Source organism: Dermacentor andersoni, chromosome 4, assembly GCF_023375885.2.
Source record: "Dermacentor andersoni chromosome 4, qqDerAnde1_hic_scaffold, whole genome shotgun sequence".
NCBI classification, from domain to species: Eukaryota; Metazoa; Arthropoda; class Arachnida; order Ixodida; family Ixodidae; genus Dermacentor; species Dermacentor andersoni.
The window spans coordinates 5,719,640-5,744,419 of NC_092817.1; the positions used below are offsets into that span (position 1 = coordinate 5,719,640).

The following is a 24,780-nucleotide window of genomic DNA, read 5'->3' on the forward strand; positions in this document are numbered from 1 at the left end:
TACTGCATTTTTAAAATTCTTCTGGCCTGGTCACCAGCGTTCTCCCTGCAGAAATTTGTATGTTGCATAGAAATGAGGTTGTCCTCAGTGTGCTTAATATTCTGCTCGGACTCCATCACCTCGCACGTCGCCAACTGTCGTTATTCATTCGGAAATGCAGCACTAGAGATTCTGCTTTCCACTGTGAACATTTATGCGCGAAAATACAACCTCTCCATCGCACTTTTCACGATAGTTAGGATCCGTTGCCTGTTTTACTGAAAATTGTAATAGCTGCTTGTGCAGGAGCTATATTATGTTCAGCTTACGTTGATGTGTGCGTCAGTCACACACTCAATGCAGGCCCTGAAAAAATGTGTTGCAAGTATACCCGTAGTATTGCAGGCAACCAGCGCTAGCTAGTCCCCATTGCATTTTTCTTTTTTTGAAATGTTAAGGCGAAAGCCTTTAGATCTATTTCAAGGTCGCGTTGTAAACGGAAAATATCATGTGACTCAGGAAGGCCAGAAGCGACCCAAAGCGTGTCCAGCCATGTATAAGATATTAATGAGTAGCCAAGTTAATGAATTATTTATGAATGATTCAATTAAGGTGGATTATACAGGATTAAGGTTGAATAAGGTGTATTAAGGTGTATTAGGCTGTATTAAGGAGGATTAAGGTGAATGAACAAATATTAAGGCCTATTAAGGATGATTAGGGTGGATTAAAGTGGATGAAGGAGGATTAAGGTTTATTGTGGTGGATTATTTTGTATTAATTAAGGTTGATTATGGAGGATTAAGATCGATTAGGGTAGATTAAGGAGGGTTAAGGTGGACTATGGTGCATTAAGGTGGATTAGGGTAGATTAAGGTGATTAAGGGTTGATGGCGGTGGATAAAGGTGAATTACAGTAGGCTTTACAAGGCTTTCGCATTCGCGTCTCTTAGCGATACCTAAGGGCACCTTGGGTTCTTGAAATTTGCTTTGAACTGAACTTCCACGCACACACAAACTGGCGACAATTATTATTTGATTTTCCCCCGGATACATACAATGTGCAGGGGCTGTTCACATAATCGCACACGCTTGCTGTTGATATCGACATCTAGGCAGAGGCCGGGAATCTTCGCTTTAATAACGAATATTTTAAATCCACTTTATTCGGTTTTGTTCTGTGGGGAAACACTTTCCATCGATTTAACACGAGCTGAAATCATTACATGAATACTATTTGACTACGAAGGATGAGCAGCCAATCATGACTGTGGTCATGATGTAGTAATGTGGAGAATATTCTGCAGGCAATACTGTTTAGCACGTATTTCACCCTAATCCACATTCATAGACCTGATTTCTCCTTCATCTACCATAATCCTTCTTAAGACACCTTCATCCACCCTAATCCACCTTCATCAACCTTAATCCACTCTAATAAACCTTATTCATCCCTAATACACCGTAATCCATCTTGATACAATCACTGATCAATGATGAATTGACTTTGCTAATCAGTAATCATCTCTTATACATGGCTGGACATGTTTTGGTTCGCTTCCGGCCGTCCCGTCTTACGTGATATTTTCTATGCCTCACAACGCGATTTCGCTTTCGCTTAAGCCACACGCAGAGGTACATGCCACAAGGAATAGTAGGCCAGACGCACTTTTAAAGCATCTCATCATGTGGCAGAAAGATTGTCTGGAGTATAGAACTCGCCTCAAAGCTCCTTTTACATTGGTATACCCCGTTCATAAGGCTTTTAAAGAAAGCCAACCTCGTCATAAACGTTGCCTGGAGCATTATCGATGCTGTTATCAGCATTTCTGAAAATTTTCAACACAAATGGTGCGCGCAACTGGCCTAAATTAACGCCACTCCAGAGAACGCTGCGGCCCGTCCGCGGGAGACCAGGAGAAAAAGCGTGCCGTGCGCAGCACGCGCGATCGCCGGGCAAACAGAATCGAGGAGGAAAGTGCCGCGGGGAGGAGAGTCTCGCTACTTTCAAACTATCAGTGGGCTTTAAGGAGCGGTAGAGTCACTGGGAAAAAAATGTATGGTGCGGGTTAGGATCGGGGCTCCGCCGGGATTCGAGTGGCCCAATCAGAGCTCGTGCCAGAGGGTGCAGGAGGAGAGAGGTATATGAGCAGGTGTTTCGCCGGCGCGGCAACACTCGGCGTGAGCGGCAAACGGGGATCGCACAAGGGCGGCAGTGCCGACGTCGCGAAAATCCCGAGCTTCGAGAGCGCGAAGCGCCAGCAAAGTGCCATCGGAGAGAAGCCGCTACCGCCGAGGATTGGAAACGGGAAGCCCAAGCTAAGCGCCAGTGAAGGCAAGCCAACCGCCTCTTTCAAGATAAGGCAATCCAAGCCAAGCGGCAGCAGGGGCAAGCTAAGCCTCAACTTCGAGAGCAGGAGGCCGAGCAGAGACGTCGACGCAGAAAGATTCCTCCCACGTAGGGTGCCGATGGACGGTTCAAGAGAGAATTCCTTCACCGTGAGTGCGGCCACAACTGCAAGGTGTGATACGCCGTGGTTTAGTCACAGCCTGACGCAACTGAAGAGCGTGCGCAATCCGGAACGGAAGTTCGAATCTAGCAAAACGACGACGAGACAAAGGACTCTCATGAAAATTGCGCTAAACACGAATTCAAACTTGAGAAAAGGACAACATGCTTCGCTGTTCTGAAACTAGGGACCGTATAACGTAAAACTATTCCAATATGTTTTTATTCCAATCTCCTGACGTCAAATTTGCGTAACTGCCGACGCAAGCATCGGGCGGTCATCCGCAGGGTTGTCTGAACAGACCAATCAAACGCTCTCCTTGTTTATATGAGGTCGCTTTTGTTTGCTTGAAAAACGAAAAACATTGCCCCCACTAAGCGGCTTGTCTTATCTAATTGGCTGACAAGAGGCGAAGAGCACGCTCATGTGGATAGGGATTCGATGGGCCGAGCCACTGCACTGAAAATCGATAACCGGATGAAGAGGCTGGTGCCGGCGTCTTCGATTGGTCTGCTTTCACTTACTTATCTTGCGGTGTGTGGTCGAAAATTGCGGCGGCATGCAACGGAAGGTTAAGATTGCCGCTAAACAGGATCCTCAGTAAAGAAAAGCTTGCTGAGCGAGGTCGTAAACATGTCGAAAGCGCCAGAAAATGTTACACGGCCACGCAAAAAACTTTATTATACGTAAATAAACCCATGCTCTCCGGCATGTGCGAGTAGCCAATGCATGAGCGATCGGCGGCAGCCATTTTTTTATTCCTTTCGGAACGGGGCAGCCTGCGGATATTCAAAATAAAATTCAGTTTTGTTCCGCATATTAGTGCATCTTTAACGCGTGCACGTCACTTTGACGGAATGAGCTTTTGCAGTTATGTGACGTCGCGTGATAGGCAGGTGAAGTGGGTGCAGCCCTAAAACTTTTTACCAATAGCCGAGGGCTAATGGCCAAAAGGCGTCGAATCAGAAATAACTATTCTTGTTTTGCCCGATCAAATCGTGCATAATCAGCGTGTACACGTCATATCAGATGGGGAGCTATCGCGGTTTTTGGTGACGTCGCGTGACAGACAGGTGAAGTAAGGATGGTCCAAAGAGTTTTTGACCAATCGCGGAGGGCTGATTGCAGAAATGGAATAGAAAAGTTTGGAATAGATTTACGTTATAGCGCCCTAGCTTTATTTTCTTTGTGTGTGTGTGTGTGTTTGGAGAGGGGCAGACTGGGAGATGAATGAATGAACTAATTAATAGTTGACTGAATTGTTTATTCTTGCCTCGCCATCTGGAAGAGCTACGAAACACTCATACCACACCTACGCGACTTTGCTGAATGAAAAAAAAAACCATTCAAGCTGACACACTTTCCCACCATAGGGGATCACACCACCGTAACACATAGGGTAAATATTTATCTGGAGCTCAACTTGAGAATTATCACATATGGTAAACTCAGCTGAAGAATGAGCTCTCTTCCTTTGCCGTCCGCATTTGCAGACAACAGGTCGCAAATTGCAAATTAGCAAATGGCGAACAGCGTAGCTTCGGAAGCTCTCGCATGCCGTTGCCACCGCCACACACATAGTGCCATCACTTACCTTGGCATGTTATCTTTTGCTTGGCGTTCAGCCATGTCCCGTCTGCTAAGCATTTCCGCACTCCGTCGACTGGCTTCTTGGTGTCCCTGTCAACCAGCGCCCAGCCTTCCTTGCAGTGGTACCTGGAGAGTTGAGCAGCGCGTTTCTTGTCGGTGAAACAAATCAGATACACTGCGTTCACTCAGTTTCCTTGGTCTCGCCGTGACCCCCACAAGAAGCGTGCATGAGGGTATCAATTTAAAGGCCTACTGCTACGAAATTTCCGACCACGTAAAAACCTAGTTTTACATAGTTTAGACATGAAGTAGCCTGTACAAAATCTTACGCTTGAAATGCAGCTCAATCCGTCACAAAGAGCTCGCAAAAATTGAGGTTTTTCATGCCGAAACTGAAAAAAAAAAACGACGCCATTATTGCCCGGCAGTAGTGACGTACAGTGAATAGTGTGGAGAACCAGCGCCCGTGCTGTCTGTTTTCCTTGCTTGTATTCTGTTGCGGTGTATCAGCAGCGAACTAGCACGTCTGCTAGTCACAGTAGTATACTTTCTTAGCTGCTTCGTGCGCTGTGACAAGGCTGTTGCGCGCCCGCGATGTTCTTTTAATGCGAAGTGTTCTGCGAGTGCAGCAGGTTTTCTCTGCCTGGCTGTCTACGTTCAACAGCAGGGACTCGACCCGTTCTGCCTCCGCTAGAGCGTATTGGGTTGCCCAAGCTGAAAGTGCACGATAGTCCGGCTTAACGCGGACGCGACCCACGCGTGGCGCAGTTACGCTAAATCGGCGAAAATTGGACGCTCTGCAGTCTTGTGTGGCTGGCGCTGAAATAGAACATATCCTATCGCACGCCGCAGCACCTGGAATAGGGTGCATCGCGCGCTAGCTTGGCTAACCAGCTGCAAGCTGCTAGGGTTGACTGAAGCGATCGTGTTGCGTTTGCGCCTTCGACCATGAAATAAGCGCTCGCTCGCCGTTGTCCGCTATAGCGCTGCGGCAACGCCTGATCGCCGCGTCCCGGCGGGTCGCGTCAAAAGCGCAGGATAAAATTTTAGCGATCTTCGCGTCTCCGGCATGACTTCACCGGCCGCCGCCGGGCAGGCTGGAAGCGCCGGACTTGTCGACCGATCTCGAGAGCCGACACGCAAGCAAAAGCACGGTTTCCATGTGGGCTGCCTAGACAGACCAGACAACTACCACCATCTCTACTAAAGGATGAGAAGGAGCTGAGACCTGGCACGGCCGGGCTAGAGGGGCTTAGTACTAAGTGTGCATATAGTGGCGGCCGGCCAGACAGGCCGGACTGCGACCGCGATAAATATTCGCCTATTTCGCTGCGGCGGCATTGCATTCCTGCATGGCTTGCCACCGCATCTACACCATGGCCGCGGCGTCGCGTTCTCCTTTGTGACAAATGCAGCATGCAGTTCCTGCTCGTTTCTGGTACTGGTTCAGAAAGGATTTCCTTCGTCTACTTTTTTTAATTTGTCGAGTTTTACGTGCCAAAACCACTTTCTGATTATGAGGCACGCCGTAGTGGGAGACTCCGGAAATTTCGACCACCTGGGGTTCTTTAACGTGCACCTAAATCTAAGTACACGGGTGTTTTCGCATTTCGCCCCCATCGAAATGCGGCCGCCGTGGCCGGGATTCCTTTGTCTACTTCGGCGCGTCCGATGTAGAGACGCGCAAAACATGTTGAAGATGATGCGTTACCGGAATTGATCGCTCGAGAATATCGCCGTTGAATACAAGTTGCCTTTGAATGTTACCTTCGGTTTCGTGCACCATCGCGGCATATAGTCAACTCGAGAAATCGTATGCCAAGCAGGTCATGATGGGTAAGTGACTGTGATGTTGAAGTGCAGCTTGTCTACTGCAGTTTACATGTCTTGTGCGCGTTGACTGGTCCGCGTCGCATGTGCCTGCCGCGCCACGGTACACGCTTGCGCTCGGAAAGCTGGGACAGGAAAGATGTGTTCGGCCTTCCTCTGTTCAGCGTTGCGTGCTGCACAGCCATTGCTTGTGCTCGAGTACGCATTCGAGCACCCGACCGCCACGCAGCGCATCGACATCCTTGCAACAAGCGCAACAGCTAGGGACAACGCATGCAGAGGGAGACGCCCCTAGTGGCAAATGACGAGCGAGCAATGCACCTGGCTGCCTAGGCGCAATCTGGCGCAACTGAGAGATCAACAGTTGTGTACGGATCTTCAGTATGCGCCATATCCGCATCGCTACCAACTTGCCGCCAGGTGCACGCATCGTCTGCATAGGCGCTATTCCATAGCTGCTAACAACAAAATCAGGCGATTGCCAGCCCTGCGGCTTGCCCAAGATTACTTCGAGAGTATACGCTAGGCATCTATAGTCAATTAAACACAAGTGAAATTTCCTTGCAGTTGGCCTTTAAGTCTCTGCAAAATACCAGCCATATTGGCTTAGTGGCCGTGGCGATGCGCTGCTATACGCACGACGCCGCGGAAGCGCAGCGCGGCGGCAGCATTTCGACAGCGGCGAAAAACGTCCATCCAGACGTGCATCTAAGAACGTCCGGTATTTTTTTCATGTTGTTGTTGCTGCTGTGCGAAAAGGAGTAGTCGTCACTATTACCGGGCGACTACATCTTTCTCTTTCCATTTCAATAAAAAAAAGAACCCCAGGTAGTCAAAATTATTCAGGAATCCTGCACTACAGCGTGCCTCATAATCATATAGTGGCATTGGCACCTAAAGCCACACAACTTTAGTTTCTGCGCATGCCCGACACCTAGAATTTCCACCGCACGAGAAGTAAAACGCTGGGACACTCATCTCAAGACGCAGTGCTGGCCCTCGGCTTAAATTCAGCCCTCCTGCTAGTTTCTTTTTTTTTTATGTTTGACTTTGCGTGCGCTTGCAATCATGCAAGCGCACCGACTTGTTCAACTTTCACTTCTTTTGAAGTTTTGGTAAGTTTGTCGTACTACGACTGAAAAGAAGGAAAGGAAATATATGTTTTTTTTTTTTTTTGGAAAGCTGCCGCGGCGAAATGATGGGAAACAGTCGTGACTCGGGCGCGAACAGAATGACATTTGTCTATTTTTTTTTAGCATATAAGCGGATCACGTGTCAAAACGTCACAAAACGACAATATAATTTGGAGGCACGCCATTGATGGGGAATCCAGATCAAGTTTGACCACCTGGGGTTCCCTATGCACGGTGCCCCCACTGGTGTTTTTGCAGTTCGCCGCCATCCAAATGCGACCGGGATTTGATCCCGTGCCCTTGGGCCTATCATTGTTTTGAGCATCCCTTGCCAAGGCATTCCTTTGGGCCTAGATGTACTGGCTACTCTTTTTGATCACTGTACGTTAGGATACACTATGACTATGTTAAATTGTGCAGCGTGTACTCACTGGCAAAGAAAGTCGTAAGCCGATGGTCGCTTCTTGCAGTTACCAGGGCTGACATCGAGCTTGTCGTTTACTTTGAGGGCTTGACACTCGACAACTGTGGTATTAGACATAAATGGATGAGGTCTGTTAGACGGTGTAACAATATTCTTCCACTTTAATTAAATTTTACTTCATATATACGTCACTGAGAAGTATCGCATTAAAAATTTTACAGCGTCTTTCAATGTTATAAAACGCTTGCGTTAGAATAATCGGTATATTCTCGGTTAACAAGCGTTAATTCCGGCCGTGCATATTCCTTCAATACCTCACTGCACGCATCGCAAATCGACATGAAAGAAACTGACGTGATGCGCCTGGTGAACACCTACGCCCTGAGCAGAATCACCTATGTCGCCCCGTAACTTCGCCTCAGTGCAACTGACAAGCTCAAACTCAATACCACGATCAAGAGGGCATAAAAGCAAGCCCTACATCTTCCCATTTCAACCTCTAACGAGAAAATGGACGCCCTCGGCATTCACAACACCATAGACGAGCGTATTGAAGTTCAGAGTATTAATTAACACGAAGGACTCGCCAATTCCACCGCGGACAGACACATTCTGCGCACCCTAAGCATAACCTACACCACCCAATTCGGACCAAGAGTACCCATCCCTCCGAACGTTCACGCTCAGCTAGTTATCCCGCCCACACCTCGCCATACGCACCCTGAACACAAACAGGAGCAGACAGCTGAATAAGTGCAATATCGCTGCGACTAAGCCACAGACGTAGCTTACGTGGTCACAGCGGAATACACCCACCAGAACGCCAAGGCGGTCGCAGTAGTCGCGGGCTCGCAATACCGCCTCGTCGTGACCGCATCAATACTCACCACTCAACCCGAAGAAGGAACGGCCATCGCTTTAGCCTACGCCTCGGCCAACGCACACTGCATCCTCAGCGATTCCAAAACGGCCATTCGCAACTACACAAAAGGACTGATAGCACCCCAAGCGCAGAAGGTACCCTCCGGCACTCCCCCCTCAGGGCAACGCCGCGTCAAGATCATCTCGGATCTGGCTGTCTGGTTGAATCCGCCCACGATGCCGCCCGAGTGCTCGCACGCAGGGCGCATCCTCCTGCGTCTTCCGATCCGGACGAGTTCAGCATGATCTGGAAAAATCTCAATGACGCTGTCATTTGTTCCAATGCTTTGCGCAGGAGCAGCTTTCACCGGTCGTGTATTGTGAGTAATCGCACTGAAATTATAGCCGCAACAGGGCGCACATATAGAAAGCAGGAGTTCTGCAAAATATACGAGGGCGAGTCAAATGAAAGTGACCCAATGCGAATATATGACAAACGGGGTGCTTCACTTAAAAGTAGCCTCCATGACCATTGATACATTTGTCACACTGACGATGCAGATCATGCATACAACTTATTCTTGAGTAGCTTTGTGAAATTACATAATGCATCATTTCCTTACAAGTACCTTACGCAGTAAAAAAAGATATGCAAGCCCTGGATAACGCCAAGTCTACTTACTAGAATTCAAGCGAAGGATAGGATGTATAAGAAGTTCTTGAAAATTCGCGATTCTGATCTTTTTAAAACATACAAATGCCTTCGTAACAAGCTAACGAAAGATATCAGAACCGCTGGAGATGAGTGTTATTGCAATTTCTTTTTTAACTCAACCTCTAGGACTGACGTAACGTGGAAAAAGCTCAAAACCGTGCTTAATCCTCCGTCCGTATCAAACCAAGTTATAAAAGTTATTCAGAAAAATGAAGAATTGCCGGGCAGCAAGTTGGTTGATGCGTTCAATGATTTTTTTATTGATCTCCAGAGAAATAATTATGATGTGATGGCTCTGGACTACATAAATTGTACCGTAGATCAGACATGTTTCCTGATTCCTGTAACTGAGCCCGAAGTAGAGACCGTATTTCTTGCATTAAATAATTCTGGAAGCTGTGACAAAGATAATATTAGGGTGAAACCTCTGAAATTGTTATTGATGTAATAGCACCATGTCCCGCCCATACGTTCAAACTATGTCTGGCAAACCGTGTCTTTCCTCAGAAAATGCAGATTGCAAGAGTAGCAGTTGTTTATAAGAAAGGTGGCAAGAATAACTTTGCAAACTATAGGCCTTTGTCAATACTGCCTGTTTTCTTGAAGGGGCTTGAGGAAGTAATTTTGACCCGGATAAATACTTCCTGTAATAAGCATGATATACTGACACCTTCACAATATGGTTTTCGGAAACACCGGTCTACTGAACTCGCTCTATTATAACAAAAAGAATACATTCTAAAATTTCTTGATGACAGGAATTTAGCTTTATGAATATATGTACATTTTTCGAAGGCTTTTGATCACTTGAAGCACAAGTTATTTTTAAAGAAGATTTAAGTATATGGCTTTCAAGGAACGTCATTGATGCTTTTGAACAGGTACCTCTGGAGTCGACAACAGTATATGTTGAAATAAACAGTCACCGATCCAATGCTCAAGCACTCTTTTCTGGCGTGCCGCAAGGTAGCATCTTGGGCGCCTTCCTTTTTAACATATACGCGAACGACATAACACAGATAGACAGAGAAATAGAAATGGTCATATATGCTGATGACACCAGCTTATTGTTTTCAGCTTCATCCGTCTCGAACAAGTCATGAAAGCAAATAGCACTAAGGCAGCTTGAGAAGTAATCAAAATATAATGCTCTAAAAATTAACGCTTCCAAAACAAAGGCCATAATTTACCGTCCAAAAAAAAGGATGTTTATATTAACAATGATATCAGTCTTAATAATTTTAAAATAGAGATAGTGAATTCCTTTAAAGTACTAGGTGCACCTTTCAACTAGAAAATGACACGGGATGATTACACAAATTACGTAGCATTTGAACAGTCACGCGTCATTGAATCGATATACACTGAGAAGCATCTCCTCCCTATAAAACTGAGAATGCTACTTCCCAATTATTTGTTCTATTCCCATCTAAATTATTGCCATTTGGTCCGGGGGGAAACATCCCTCACGAATCTGCAGAAAAGAATGCTCAGAATAATGTGCAATGTAGCATATGACCACCCGTCTACACCGCTCTTTATGAAAGACAGCATAGTGCCGATTCATGATCTGTACGCATACCGCCTAATTTCTAAATACATAACGGAGCTCAAAAACAATGTCTTATTCATCGCACAACTGGCATCACCGCAGAAAAGAAATATCACGTACGCAACCAGAACACCGATATTTGGCACATACATTCATTCAGAACAGGTTACGGACAACATATGCTCAGAAAGAGCCTTCCATATTTTTTAAAATTGTGTGAAAATTACAGTTTAAATCTTCAAAGCATTCGGACAAAAGTTTTGCGTCATTTTGTTTCAGTTATACGTGAAAGGGTGGCACTTTTTGTTTGAAATGTGAGACATGATATCACGCGCATCGGTTTGTTCTTTTGAAACTGTACATTTCTGTAAAAATTGTCGTTTGTTTGTGCATTCTGATATTCCTTTTCGTCTGTGCTCATATGCTTGTACTGTTTGCCTTTTTTCAAAAAATCACGTATTTGTATCGAGGAGGCGAGAGCCCGTCAAGCTGGAAATCTAGCTTTTTGTCTCTGCCTCCCAAATCCTTTTGATGGAAAATAAAGGCATTAATAATAATAATAATAATAATAATAATAATAATAATAATAATAATAATAATAATAATAATAATAATAATAATAATAATAATAATAATAATAATAATAATAATAGTAACAATAATAATAATAATAATAATAATAATTCTTATTGAGTTGCATGATTCCCGTCTCATAAAACCCCCTTGGGTTGCTGCTTCAAAAAGCCTGTAACCGACTCTTTCACGCAATCGTCCGACACGAATATGGTTCCCTTGAGCTGCCTTTCAATTACCCCAAAATGAGGAAGTCGCAAGGTGACAGGTCTAGGCTGCATAGCGGATGTTGCAGCGTTTCCCACTTGACCGTTGCCAGTTTTGTAGTAACCACATCAGCGACGGGGGCATGGGCATTGCGTGGAGCAAGAATATCCCATTCGCGAATTTTCCACGTCGTTTATTCTTGATTGCGACACGCGGCCGATCGGCGATTCACAATATCGGAAACGATTGATAGTCTCTCCAGGTTTAGCAACTTCGAGCAGTAATGGTCCTTAACGATCGAAAGAAAACTCAACAACACATATCCGGCGGAAATGACGGCCTTTGCTTTCTGTAGGGGGGGGGGGGGGGAAGTCGAATGTTTCCGCGGTCAGCTTTGCCGTCTTGTTTAAGGCTCGTAGTAGCAGCAACCATGATTCATCCCCGGTCACAATTGCAGACAAGAAGTGGTCACCCTCATTGTGATACCGGATCAGATGAGTGAAGGCAGTGCCGAACCTCTCCATCTTCTGGCGGTGGCTCAGGGTCTTGGGCATTCATTGCGCACAGAAGAGCCGATAACCGAGATGTTCATGAATTATGGTGTGAACCGAACCGTGACTGATGTCCACACGATCTGCCAGTTCATCGACGCTTATCCTTCGTTCTTTTCTATCACAAGATCTCTGGAGTTCAAGTGCCTTCAATTGCCAATTACGTAAACTGGACCCCACGTTACCGCTACAACTGCCATCTAGCCTTTCCCGCGGCGAAACAACCATGCTGTGCCGTTTGTGGCTGGGAGTGGCGTTCACGAACGCATACTCCTATCGTTTGGGGAATGGCTGATAGCCCGATGTGCGACTCCTGTGGGTGCGAGGAAACCATCGAGCACCTATTCGGTACCTGCCCTCGCTACGATGTACAACGCCTCTCTCTGCGGGTAACTTTACACCGACTGGACTCAAGACCGCTCACCGAGTCAAAGATACTACTCGGACAGTGGCCACACCCGTCACTGGCACGAAAAGCGATTCGTGCACTAGTACGCTACTTGAAGTGCACCGGCTTAAGAGACCAATTATAGTGTGCCTGTGTATAGTGTCCCTCCCACACACATTCAGTGCTTACTCTCTCCCTCTTTCTTCTTTCTTTTCCCCTTTCCCCCACCCCCAGTGTAGGGTAGCAAACCGCAAAACACATGAGCGCATACGCAGCAGATTCTTTTGGCCAGGTCTTTTCACGTGCATAGCTAGATATGTTGCCTCGCACACGCTTTGCCAACACCGTAAGCCACCTTCTACTGTTCCGGTCGGGACGCTACAACTACTTCTTTGTCCTGCAGAACCCTTCTCTGTCGTCGGCATCGACCTTTTCGGGCCACTCCCACCTACTCCAGACGGCAACAGATGGATCGTCACTGCTGTTGACCACTTGACCCGGTACGCTGAAACAGCCTCAGTACATTCAGGAGCTGCCTCAGAAGTAGCGGCCTTCTTGTAGGCTATCTACTTACGTCACCGGGAGCCTCACGTTCTTTTGAGCGACAGAGGCAAGGCATTTCTTTCAAGCACTCTTAATTAAGTTCTGCAAGCGTCCAACACCGCGCACAAGACGACTTCTAGCTACCACCTCAGACCAACGGCCTAGCAGAGCGATTTCATCGCACGCTGTGCGACATGCTATCCATGTATATTCAACCTGACCATCATAACTAGGATGCGATTCTCCCATTGGTAACATTTGCATGCAACACGTCTGTTCAACGAACCACCGGATACTCTCCGTTTTTCTTAGTATACGGCCGCCACCCAGCCTCATCACTCGGTGTTTCTGGTGCGGCGACACACGCCCTACACTCTTTCACATCTCGTGGGGGTGCGCGGGTAAACCTCAACACTTAAAGACGCCTAGCACGTCATTTGAAGCAGTGGGAGGTACAGCTGACTGGCGATACCCTGGCGGGACAAGAAGCTCTCGTCCAGCAAGTACGTCGAGCAGTCATGGCCAGTGGAGTCCTGGAATGAGGACACCACCCACTCGACCTCCACAGCAACCACCTCGATGGTCCGAATAAATGTTTTCTCTCTCTCTTCTGTGGCCCGTCAACGCTTCACCATTCATTTGCGACCAGTTTGTGTCTCGTTTTGCCCAATGTCGTCGTCGCGCCCGCATGAACACTGAAGCCAGCCAAGACGACCGCAAACATCGGTACGGCGCCTATCACCGCGTCGTTTCCTACCGCCCTGGTGACGATGTGCTCCTATGGACACCTGCACGAACACCCTGTTTATGTGAGAAGCTTGAGTCTCGATATATTGGCCCCTACAAAGTCATAGAGCAGACCTCGCCGGTGAACTATCGCGTTACACCTGTTGATGCCCCAACTGACCGATGCTGCCGCGGAACAGAGATCGTGCACGTTTCCCGCCTGAAGCCCTTTCATCTCCGTTCCACTTTATAATGTGCGGCCAGGCTTGCCGCTTCTTTCCACGGGGAAATTAGTGCAAGCATTTATGCGGACTTCATCTTCATCTGTACAAAGTCATCATCAATCATCGGCTCGTGTTCGTTTTTGCGTCCGCGCCATTTTTCCTTCTTGGAATAAAGCGCCGTCTCGACCGTGGTATTTCAATATATATATATATATATATATATATATATATATATATATATATGTATATATATATATATATATATATATATATAGATATATATATATATATATGCGGAGCTTGTGGGATCGTAGCCACCTGTGACAGGTTGTTTCTTCAGCCGCTTTCATTTCCAATAATTTATGGTTTCTTTATTTTATTTATTAAGCACAAGTAATTTTCCCTAAGTTATTCTTGGTCTCAGTGTTTGTTGGATTCCTTTGATTTGATTATATATATATACCTCGTATAAAATTTTGCTAGGGAAGACATAAGACAATTACCTGTATTTTAGCGGGAAAGAACTCTGCAGTGATGGAGCTAAAATGGAACCGGAAGCTTACCTTTGCACATGGGCATTTGACCTTTCCAGCTACCCTGAATGGAGCATGTCAGGTGTGGGTCGCCGCCAGTGATGTTGTAACCGAGGTTGCAGCCCGGTGTGCACGTGGTGCCGAATTCGAGCGTGGTGCTTGAGCAATTGAGAACGCCATTCGCCGGAGGCTGCAGGGCTGGGCAGCGCACCTCTGCGCCGAAAGGATCGGGCGTCAAGATGCGCTAGGTGAACGTTTAGGCGGCGGCCACGAGGGATGCTGTTTCCCCGCGTAATAGAAGCGACATCCTCTTTTTGAGGACTTCACAGTCCTTTCGAAAATGCCTGAAGCGCGTAATGTGTTTAATGGCAATCGTAAATCAAGCTTTTTAGTATTGCTGATTGCGCAAGTTGACAACGATCCATCTTCAATAGCACCACTTATTACATGGGCAAATAAATGTCCTCCACATGTCTTGTGTTCATTTGCTTGTTTCTGTCATCAGTGGTGCTGTTGAAGATAGACATTTATAAAGCTGGATTCTCTTACCTTGGCCGAAGAAGACCGAGAATATAGCTCCAGTTATGGTATACCCGATTATCATTATGTTGAGACAATTTATTTGGGCTACAAGTCGCCAATGACGTCACATAGCGCAGCTGAGAACGCAACAATGGTGCGACAAAGTCGTAGACACGTGATTCGACGTGTTGTAAAGACATGCGATGCAAGGCTCGAGCAAGTACGAAGGTTGTCATACCTTTATAATTATTATGTCCTCATTCATCACTACACTGATGCCCGGCCTTCACGAATGTGTATATTCTGTAACAGGAGGCTCACGGACAGCTACACGATTTAGCATATGTTGCTGGGAAAGGAAGATAAGTATTTCAACTACAAGATATCCTGAGGCAGGCGGGCGCCGACTTTTGAGAGAACCTATCATAAGCCGCCTAACTCATTTGAGTGCTGTTGAGCTACTCCGCTTACTCTCGCAGAAAAACTCCGGCCCGGACCAGGTCTTGTCTGCCTGGCAGACGCGGGGCACTTTTGTCACGCGGTTCCAGGGCAGGTCGCCAGCGGCCAGCATGGCCCGGTCGCACTGATAGGGGCACTGCCCTTCCGTGCACAGGAAGTCGCACCGGTCCCCGAAACTGGTTCCGCACTTGCGCGGAATGGTGCTTCCGCCCGCCGGATCCGACAGCGGGGCGCACTTGATGGCTGCGCAAACGGAATCGATGCACGCCTCGGAGCTGTGGTAAAGATTGGACCGGTGGCACGTGTTGCATCGAAAAACAAGTGCATTGTGTATAAAGCGCATATTGTGTCAGTGCATGGCACATACTTGTTGCCATCGCCTGTGAGCGACCGTCTGGACAGCGGCGGTTCGGCCCTGAGCCGTTTCAAAAAGAGAGTAGCAAAACACAGAACGTAATACGGAGGCGGACGAAGCGCTCTGTCCGTGTCCTTGGGCTCCGTCCGTCTCCTCTTGTGTCCGGTGTCTTATGTCCTGTTATTCCCGTTTTGATACGGCTCAAGGCTGTTTCACACGTTGCGACTGAAGCGACAAAAATTGGTGCAGTCGCACGCGTCGCAAAGCAATCTTTAGAGGGCTCATTTCACATGACTGCAATATCAACAATGTCACTGATTCCACGCCCACTGTTCCTTGCTTGGAGATATTGTGGCACATGCGCATAGTTATTTTAATGTAATGAAAGAAAAAACGTGCGCTTTATGATATTGACACGTGTACTTATCTTTATCGGGCGACCACGCTTCGCCGCCTAACAAATGCTATCACACAGCGCGGGACGCACCTGCATGTATCCGAAGTTTCTAGAAAGTTATCGATGCTTCTATCCGCGGTCTGTTGTCGACGAACCTTGTGTTATCTGATTTCATCGCCTGACGCGAATGATGTAGAACTATGTGGAAGGCACGCGGGTCCCAACGATTAGTCTGGAACATTCGATGACTGCTCTATAAAAGCCGACGCGCTTGACCCGCTGATCAGATTTCCGACGATCGCCGACTGTGTTCGCCGCTTTCGTTGTGCTATAAGCGTAGCCTGTTTTGTGGGCACAAGTTCGCCCAATAAAAGTTAGTTTTCTCGTTCACAGTATTGCTACTGTGTTCTTCTACGTCACCACCACGTGACAATATTGTTCCCCTGTGTTTATTAGGAGCAAACGATACGCGTGTTCTGTAATTTAAATATGTTTTGAAGTGCACAACGGCGGTTTCCGACGTTAAGTGCAAAGGGACACGGCGTACGCAAACACTGTTCACAGCTGGTTCTTCAGCGCTGCGTGTTGTCTCGCGTGCCTTCTCTGTCCGTCTGGATGACCTATCAAAGAGCCGACATACCCTCACTGCATATGCAGTATTGGAAATTCGGTTGCAGCGAAGTCGTCGTGTCAGCGGAACAAGATCATCGCGCTACCCGTGCTCAGCATCAGCTTCTGCAAAAATCGTGTGTGCATATTGTTCGTGATTGCGCATAAGCGATGCCTGCTCCTCGTAATATTCTTGCACCAACCACAGCAACAAGCACCAACCAGAAAGCCCACATCTGCGCCTGAAGGAAGCCGCAAGAGATCTGCGTGTGATTACTGAACGTGGAATGGAAATTATGTTGCGAAATTAACCTTAGCGGTAGCCTGTTTTGTCCATCGCGGCGCGTGTGCCGGGAATATATATTTATATATATATATATATATATATATATATATATATATATATATATATATATATATATATATATATATATGAACAACAAGAAGAACGGCCACAGAGGGACCCGATCTTTAATAATGATATTATAAGAAGTCAACAAATACACCAAGTACAGCATAGGGAAAATTAGTTAAACTTATTATTTGCATTAAAGAAATAATAAATTAATTGAAGCGAAAATACATGCAGAAAAACTGGCCACAGGTGGGGCACGAACCTACGACTTCACGCTAAACGTGCGATGCTCTTACCAATGTAGCTACCAAAGAGCACCGCACACGTAATGCGAAGACGTGGGTTCTTGCCCACCTGCGACCAGTTTTTTCATCCATTTTGACTTCGATTAGTTTTATATTGTTTAGTTCAATTAACGAAAACAAGTAATTTCCCCTATGCTGTCCTTGGTGTGCTTGTTGGCTGCCTGTATGATGCACTCTCTCTCTCTCGATATATATATATATATATATATATATATATATATATATATATATATATATATATATATATGCGCGCTATCGTGACACATCGTGAAAAGAGCACGCTCCTAGACTTCGTGAGGCATTTCAATCATCCTCAAAGGTGTATGCCTATGTGTACAGTCTTATACTTCAGGCTTGCCTCCGCTTTTTCTTTTCATAATTGGCTATTGCGTAGAATTCATTTCGGATGCTAACGCTTCCCCTTTTCATTTATTTTTATTGGCATTCACGACTGCTGTACCTACCTTGGGGTGTGGGCTTCCCCATTTTATTTTAATTTTCTTTAATGCTTGGGTACACAAAAAGCAATTATTGTGAAATCAATTCGGGATCACTGCCTACCTATCCACATGTAAGCATGGCCCCGAGTCGGAGTTGTGCAGTGCGAGTGGAAACAGAACCTGTAGAAGCCAAGTTAAAATACGCAGCAATGAACCGCGTTGAACGCGAACCACGAAAGATAGAACGAGAAAGCGTAAGGAAGGAAGAAAAGTCGCAGTTTCACCCGAACGGGGAACCATCGATTGCGAAAGCAAATGCGTAGACAGCTATACGAAGTAAGGATAGTAGCTTTATCGGCTCTATAAACTTGCAAACGTTCGCCTACTATATAAATTAACAAGCACGGTGTCAGCGCGCACCGGCAAACATGAACACATCACCCTCGATGACGGCGGGCACTCGCTGTCAAAACGCAAGCGTGAGGATGCGCAGCAGCAGCAGCGAGCGAAGTGACCTACGTGCTCTGTAACGTCTCAACGCGAACTGAGCGGCGAGAACGCAGCACGCACAAAGGTATATGAGCCGCTGTCTCACCTAGATTCAGCCTCCTACGCAGATTTTTCAAGATAGGGCATGCACGGCCGCGCAATGCGCAGTTGCTGCCGCAGTAACACACGCGTTTCCGCCCCGCTTTACTCCCTTGCGCACGAGAGGTTGAGCTACGATCGTCAGCTCTCGTCGCGCGCTTTCACTCGCACGTACGGCATGCGGCGTGCTGCGGCGATGTTATCGCCCTTGGACTCGATACGTAGTATCACGTCGACGACGAAAAAAAAAAATTAATTATGGGGTTTTACGTGCCAAAACCACTTTCTGATTATGAGGCACGCCGTAGTGGGGGACTCCGCAAATTTCGACCACCTGGGGTTCTTTAACGCGCACCTAAATCGAAGTACACGGGTGTTTTCGCATTTCGCCCCCATCGAAATGCGGCCGCCGTGGCCGGGATTTGATCCCGCGACCTCGTGCTCAGCAGCCCAACACCATAGCCACTGAGCAACCACGGCGGGTAAATCGTCGACGGCGAAGGCGACGGCAAGAATGCGCCTGGAGTGCACATATAATTGCTAACGCAATAAAAGAAAACAAGGTAAACTCGAACTTACGGCTACACGGCACGTGACCGCCGGGATCACCCTTGTAACCTGGAATGCAGTAGCATTGGGCCTCAGTCGTGGAGCCCTCGCCACTGGTGGTCGAGTTGGGCGGGCACGGCCTGCAGTTGTTCGAGCCGGCGTGTTCCCTGTACGTGCCGCGGCCGCATCCTGCGCATGGATCGCCGTGGCGGCTGAACGCGGTTCGGCCATTCTACCCGTCAGTGATGCTTTCAAAAGACAGCATGAAGCGCAAAAGTTATTTCCTGCATGCTGCCCAGTCACAGGACAAGCTTTCTGTGAAAGCGTCGTGCGTGCTTCATGTTCAAGCGTGAGTTACATGTGTTAAAGGGGCCTGATAGTTTTCTTTTCGACGATTCCAATAGAGGCGTAGTGCACCGCCTACAGTGGCGCGACCGGTGGTTATGTAGCGGGCGCTTTCGAAAGTACGCTCGGGATGCAGTAGCAGACCACGACCGTTTGCAGCAAGAATGGCTTAAAGGGACACTAAAGCGAAACAATAAATCAGTTTAGACTAATGAAGCATTGTTTGAGAACCCTGCAGGCAGTCATTTAAAAAAAGATAGTTTGATCATTATATGACAAAATGAGGGTCCAAGTATCAGTATTTGGATTTCGCGCCGATACCCCAGCGCCGGTACGTCAGCGTGACGTCAGGGATTCCTAAGTATGTTTTCGCATTTGGGCCGCGTTGGCTGAGTAAAGGTTCCCGAAACTTGCCATGTTTACTATTTGGTTCCTTTAGAAAACAATGTAATCAATCTCTACAGCTATGTATAATTAGTAGGCGCTAGAAGACGCCATCGAAATCCAAGACGTCACAACTACCAGGTGCGGGAACTCAAGTAGGCGTCGCCACCCGTATTTCATTCTTGCGCTTTTTCTGGCTTACCAAACGTCCTATCATTGTAAGAGTGGTGTTTTTAACGTGTAGAAAGGTAATTTACTGATGCAGAAGAAATGATTTTTAACTTTAGTGTCCCTTCAAGTTCGCGCCTGCGGTTTCCCCTTCGATTGGGCGCCAGACCGCTACTTGACCGTTAGCAGCTGCAGAAAAGGCGCAGGCCTCTGTGAGAGCGAACACGACGTTACTGCAGTTCCAGTGCACATACACGTGCGAGGTGCACCCCGCAGACAAGCGCTTCGAGGCCTGCTTGTTTTTAAGTAGCCGCTTCGTTTTGTTGACTAATGATGTCTCAATCGTTTTCTTTTAATTGTATCCTTGCCCCAATAATTCTTCCGGACCTCAAGATAGCCACACGTCGTTGGCGCAGACTTGGATCTCAGACGAATCCGTAAAGCACGATGCCAGCACACATTGCAGTGATCTTCCTACTGATGAATACACATGACATCGCTGAATATGTGCCGTCAAAGTCACCTCAATAAGAGTAATTACAGATTTGTTATTGGGAATGCATACGCTAGTCAACGAAGTCAATAAACGCATGGGTTAATAAAAGCGCGAATTGGCGCCTCACTACCCATGCACTGCCGCTTCGTACGTCGACGAACTGCCTTTCCCACTGCAGTTTTCGCAATCTGAAATTTCCCTATAGAACTGGTTCGAAACGTACAAAGCTAAAGTCTTGCCAACGAGCAATTATTTATTTTTCGAATGTTACAGAAGATGGGCGCGCAAGGCAAGGCAGGGTTCAGTCCTTTGCGGCGTAGGAGTGCAATGCCTACGCTGCAAAAGATAAGCATTCACTTGAGTACAAGATGCACACGCAAAAAGGCACTCTGCGTGGTAAGTCTGTTGAGACAGTATCAAGGTGACGATTTCACAAACATGACAGGAATTTTTCAGCGAAACTCGAACAGCAATGCCATATGTAGTAGCTAACAGCCATCCATCACCCTGAACTACCTCTCTTCTAACACATTTCGTAAGCAACCACAATATCAAACATATTTTCCGGCGAAAAGAAAAATATCTGTTACAGAAACACCTGCCTGTAATCATTCCTACAAAATACAGGGTTATTTAAGGCCTTTACAAACGAGGCTACGCGAAAACCCCATAATCACCAAAAATCAACAATTGTTATGCAGAAGCAACTAGAAACAGTTCAACATGCGTGAAGCAACGAATAAGGTACATCCAAAAACATCAAGTGCGTGAGAGCTGGCGCGACGATTTAATGCGGGCCGCCTAAAACAAACAAAATTCCTCCTTGCAGGCCTCATCAGATTTACGACACAACAATATGCGCTAGTACAATTTTGCAACCTGGCAAGAGCAAAGTAAGGAAGCGGCAAATGGTAGAGGCGGCAAGCGGTATTCAAAACCTAAGAGCCATGTCTTTAACCCGCAAGCTGCACTGCTGACAAACCGTACCAAACGTGGGTAGGTCTTGATAAACTTCGCGCTTACCCGAGTAAACATGGTCGAGCGCAACAAATACCGAGATAAGAAAGCGAAGCGTGAAAACAATAAATTTCCTGCCGAACGGCGGCAATTCATTTCTGCTGTTGTCTCTGCCCATGAGGCCTCGCGGGTATTAAGTAGAACCACGTAACCGGAAAGCTTTTTTTGTTATGTCTTTGAGCACCCCACTTCGCAACAATTGTTCTTCGACATGCCATGGAGCTATGGCCACCACACACATGCGACGGGTGTTGCTTATTCTCCTCCACTCGTCTTCAAGAGCGACGACCCGGAGGGTTGAAATAAATGCTTGCTCTCTCTCTCTCTCTCCTCTGAAAACGTGAATCAAACAAAGAAGCACGCGTAACGATGCAGAAAACTACGTCATACGGCTGCTCCTTTTCTGAGTGCACCTAGCCAGGCCCCCCACTAGAGGTGCGTACGTCGGCCCTCACTATGCGTATAATGGCGTGATAACCTCGATGTAGGTTATTGGATGTGCACCACTCAACTGTTCAGACGTGCTTTGAGGTGACAATTTGCATTTGTGGGAGAATGATATAGTGTACAGTAACTATCAAAGTGACTATCGCATTGGGCAAATAGCTTGCTAAAGCTTGTGCATTGGTGATGTCTTCCTGTGAGCCACAGGTGTATTAAAGGGTCCAACAGCATTCTACACTGTAAAAATATTTTCACCCTTAAGGTTGTTTTCCTGTCGCATTGGTAACACCCTTACCGTTAGGGCTTTGCAAAATTTTATAGAGGCCGACAACGGAGCTCTAACTACTGTTATGGTTCAGTGTGCACGGCGACGAAGGAAACGGATACCAAGCTCTTCAAACACGACGCGCCAAATCGTCACGTTCGCTAACATGAAAAGACTTGTCCTTCAGGTGTGTGCGACGGCATAATGCACCAGTGCAAATCCTACTCTCATTTGTCCTACATTCACCCCCTCTACGCCAGGTAGTGGTTTCTCTCCGAATTCCTGTGAGTGGGTTGCCCAATGTGTTGACCCGACGTTGCCTACGCACCCCACCTCTACACCAGTGAGTGGGGTTTCTCGGTATTCCTCTGTGCGGATGGCCAGGGAGTGGTCTTTCTCATACTCTGTGTCAACTGATCAGTGTGCTCACAGGGCCCTCCACCAGAAGGCAAGAGAGAAAGCGGTTGCTCTGATGGCGCAGGGCACAAGAGGACCAGCGATACGCCACGGACACGTCTTCTCCGCCCGTGATTGCAGCAGCGCGGACGCTGAACCCTGTTGTACTTGTTGCCTTGGAGCGCAACGCATACCCGCAACCACACAATAAACTTATGTGACTTGTTTTTACATCGTCTCGTCTTCTCTGCCGGACCCTCGCCGATGACCAATCTGGTTCGATCTCCAAGCAGACGCTGTTGAAAGTCGCCGAAACCCCGTCCCCGTAACAACTGGTAAGCAGCGGAGGGATATGGATCTACGAGCCTCGTCTACCAAGTCACCACTGAAGGCAGCGTTTGCGATGTTCTACACCAGATTCTTAGCCTCAAGGTGGCAACTGTGGCACTTTCTCTGCTGAGTTTTTCCAGGTTTTGTTGAAGGGTTAGAAAAGGATGGGAAGAAAGTGGGTTAACCGAGGGGCCCGATTTTTATTAATTATATCATGAGACGCCAACAAAGACACCAAGGAAAGCATAGAAGAAATTACTTGTACTTACTTATTGAATTAAAGAAATGATAAATTAATGAGAATGAAAGCGGATGAAAAAACAACTTACCGCTGGTGGGGAACGATCCCACGTCTTCGCATTACGCGTGCAATGCTCTATCCAATTGAGCGAATCCGGCAACATCGATACCTTCAGGTATATGAGCGCGTTTATTGACCAGTTGCCTTCACCCAGAAAGATCACGTACTATCGGCGTCAAATGAAAGTTGAACAGCGGAGCGCGTGGACCAAGCATAAGCGAAGATATAGTGCGCGCCGTCCAGTCATCACCATTGAGAGGCGCGCGCATCCGGTTTGGCCGCACTGCGCGATCCCCCTCTAGTGAGATAATGTCGCTTCTTTTCTGGTTCTTACATTAGAAAGGGAGAAAATGAAAAATAAATATTAAGCTAGAATATTGCAGTTTACAGCGCGTCTTGTCGCACAGATCGCCGAAACCACAAGCGCTGTCGGCGCGAACAGCGGTGCGCGTCGTGCAGTTTGCACCGTCATCGCAAGGTAGATTCGCCCGCGCGGTTTGCAGCTTGCGCGCCACATTCGTTCTTTCGATCGGCAAACTTGCGCTGCGCGGTATCGCTGGCAGCCGCGACGGCGGCAGGCCGCGCCTCGTGCAGTCGACGTCTGATTGTTGATGTGCTGGCGGAGAGGTTCAAGCTGTCTTGGATCTCTCGAGATGTAAGGAACAGGGCGTCTTCCGAAGCTTGTATGACAAGTAAGTCCTTATCGCTGTCGGTCACCCGCTGCCTGTGTCCACGGGGAAGGTTCCAGAGGCGTCCATCATCACGGAATGCCTGGCAAATTCTGTTAACTGTAGGCAAACAGCGATTCGTAATCCTGGCAATCTCACGCTGATGCACTTGGTGCCGGTAAAGAGAAACAATTCGCGCTCTCTCTTCGGACGAAACACCCGGCATATCTAGTTCACTTGACGCTGGTAGATCTCCGTATTGTCTTAAGGGTGGAGATCGCTGATCGCTACAGACAGGCGAATCAGAAAGACCTATTGTTGGACATGAACTACAACCCGGTGATATTTACTCATTCTTTGTCTCATGCACACATGCCGATAACGCTGCGACGCTGTGGTAAAAGCGAAGCGCTGCAGGTTTGGGAGTGAAACCATGTCCAACGGCCAAACGCGCTCGGCATGCCGGCCGCCGTCGCGGCTGCCAGCGATACCGCGCAGCGCAAGTTTGCCGATCGAAAGAACGACTGTGGCGCGCAAGCTGCAAACCGCGCGGGCGAATCTACCTTGCGATGACGGTGCAAACAGCACGACGCGCACCGCTGTTCGCGCCGACAGCGCTTGTGGTTTCGGCGATCTGTGCGACAAGACTCGCCGTAAACTGCAATATTCTAGCTTAATTATTATTTTTAATTTTCTCCCTTTAAAATGTAAGAACCAGAACAGAAGCGACATTATCTCACTAGAGGGGGATCGCGCAGTGCGGCCAAACCGGATGCGCGCGCCTGTCAATGGTGATGACTGGACGGCACGCAGTATATCTTCACTTATGCTTGGTCGACGCGCTCCGCTATTCAACTTTCATTTGACGCCGATAGTACTCGAGACGCCTGCGGCAGAAAGGTTGTTCGACATCCGCCGTCATGGTTTGTTAGTGGTGGCGCTGGCTAACCCCAAGGTTAGTTCTACTAGTAACAAATAAATACTCAAGCACGTTGATGAGCTCATTTGGTGAGAGCTTCCTACGTGTAATGCGAAGACGTGGGATCAT

At 47.4% G+C, this 24,780-nt stretch overlaps 1 protein-coding gene across 1 annotated transcript in view; it reads right to left on the reverse strand.

Annotated features, from left to right (window-relative positions):
* Window positions 1-24,780, reverse strand: part of LOC126536037 (sushi, von Willebrand factor type A, EGF and pentraxin domain-containing protein 1-like) — a 279,450-nt gene that overhangs the window by 222,192 nt on the left and 32,478 nt on the right. The window contains exons 4-8 of the mRNA XM_072287493.1: window positions 18,949-19,107; window positions 15,333-15,563; window positions 14,370-14,552; window positions 7,474-7,567; window positions 4,084-4,205 (exon numbers count right to left, since the gene is read on the reverse strand). Coding sequence (XP_072143594.1) covers window positions 4,084-4,205; window positions 7,474-7,567; window positions 14,370-14,552; window positions 15,333-15,563; window positions 18,949-19,107 — 789 coding nt within the window. The remainder of the gene's footprint in view (window positions 1-4,083; window positions 4,206-7,473; window positions 7,568-14,369; window positions 14,553-15,332; window positions 15,564-18,948; window positions 19,108-24,780) is intronic.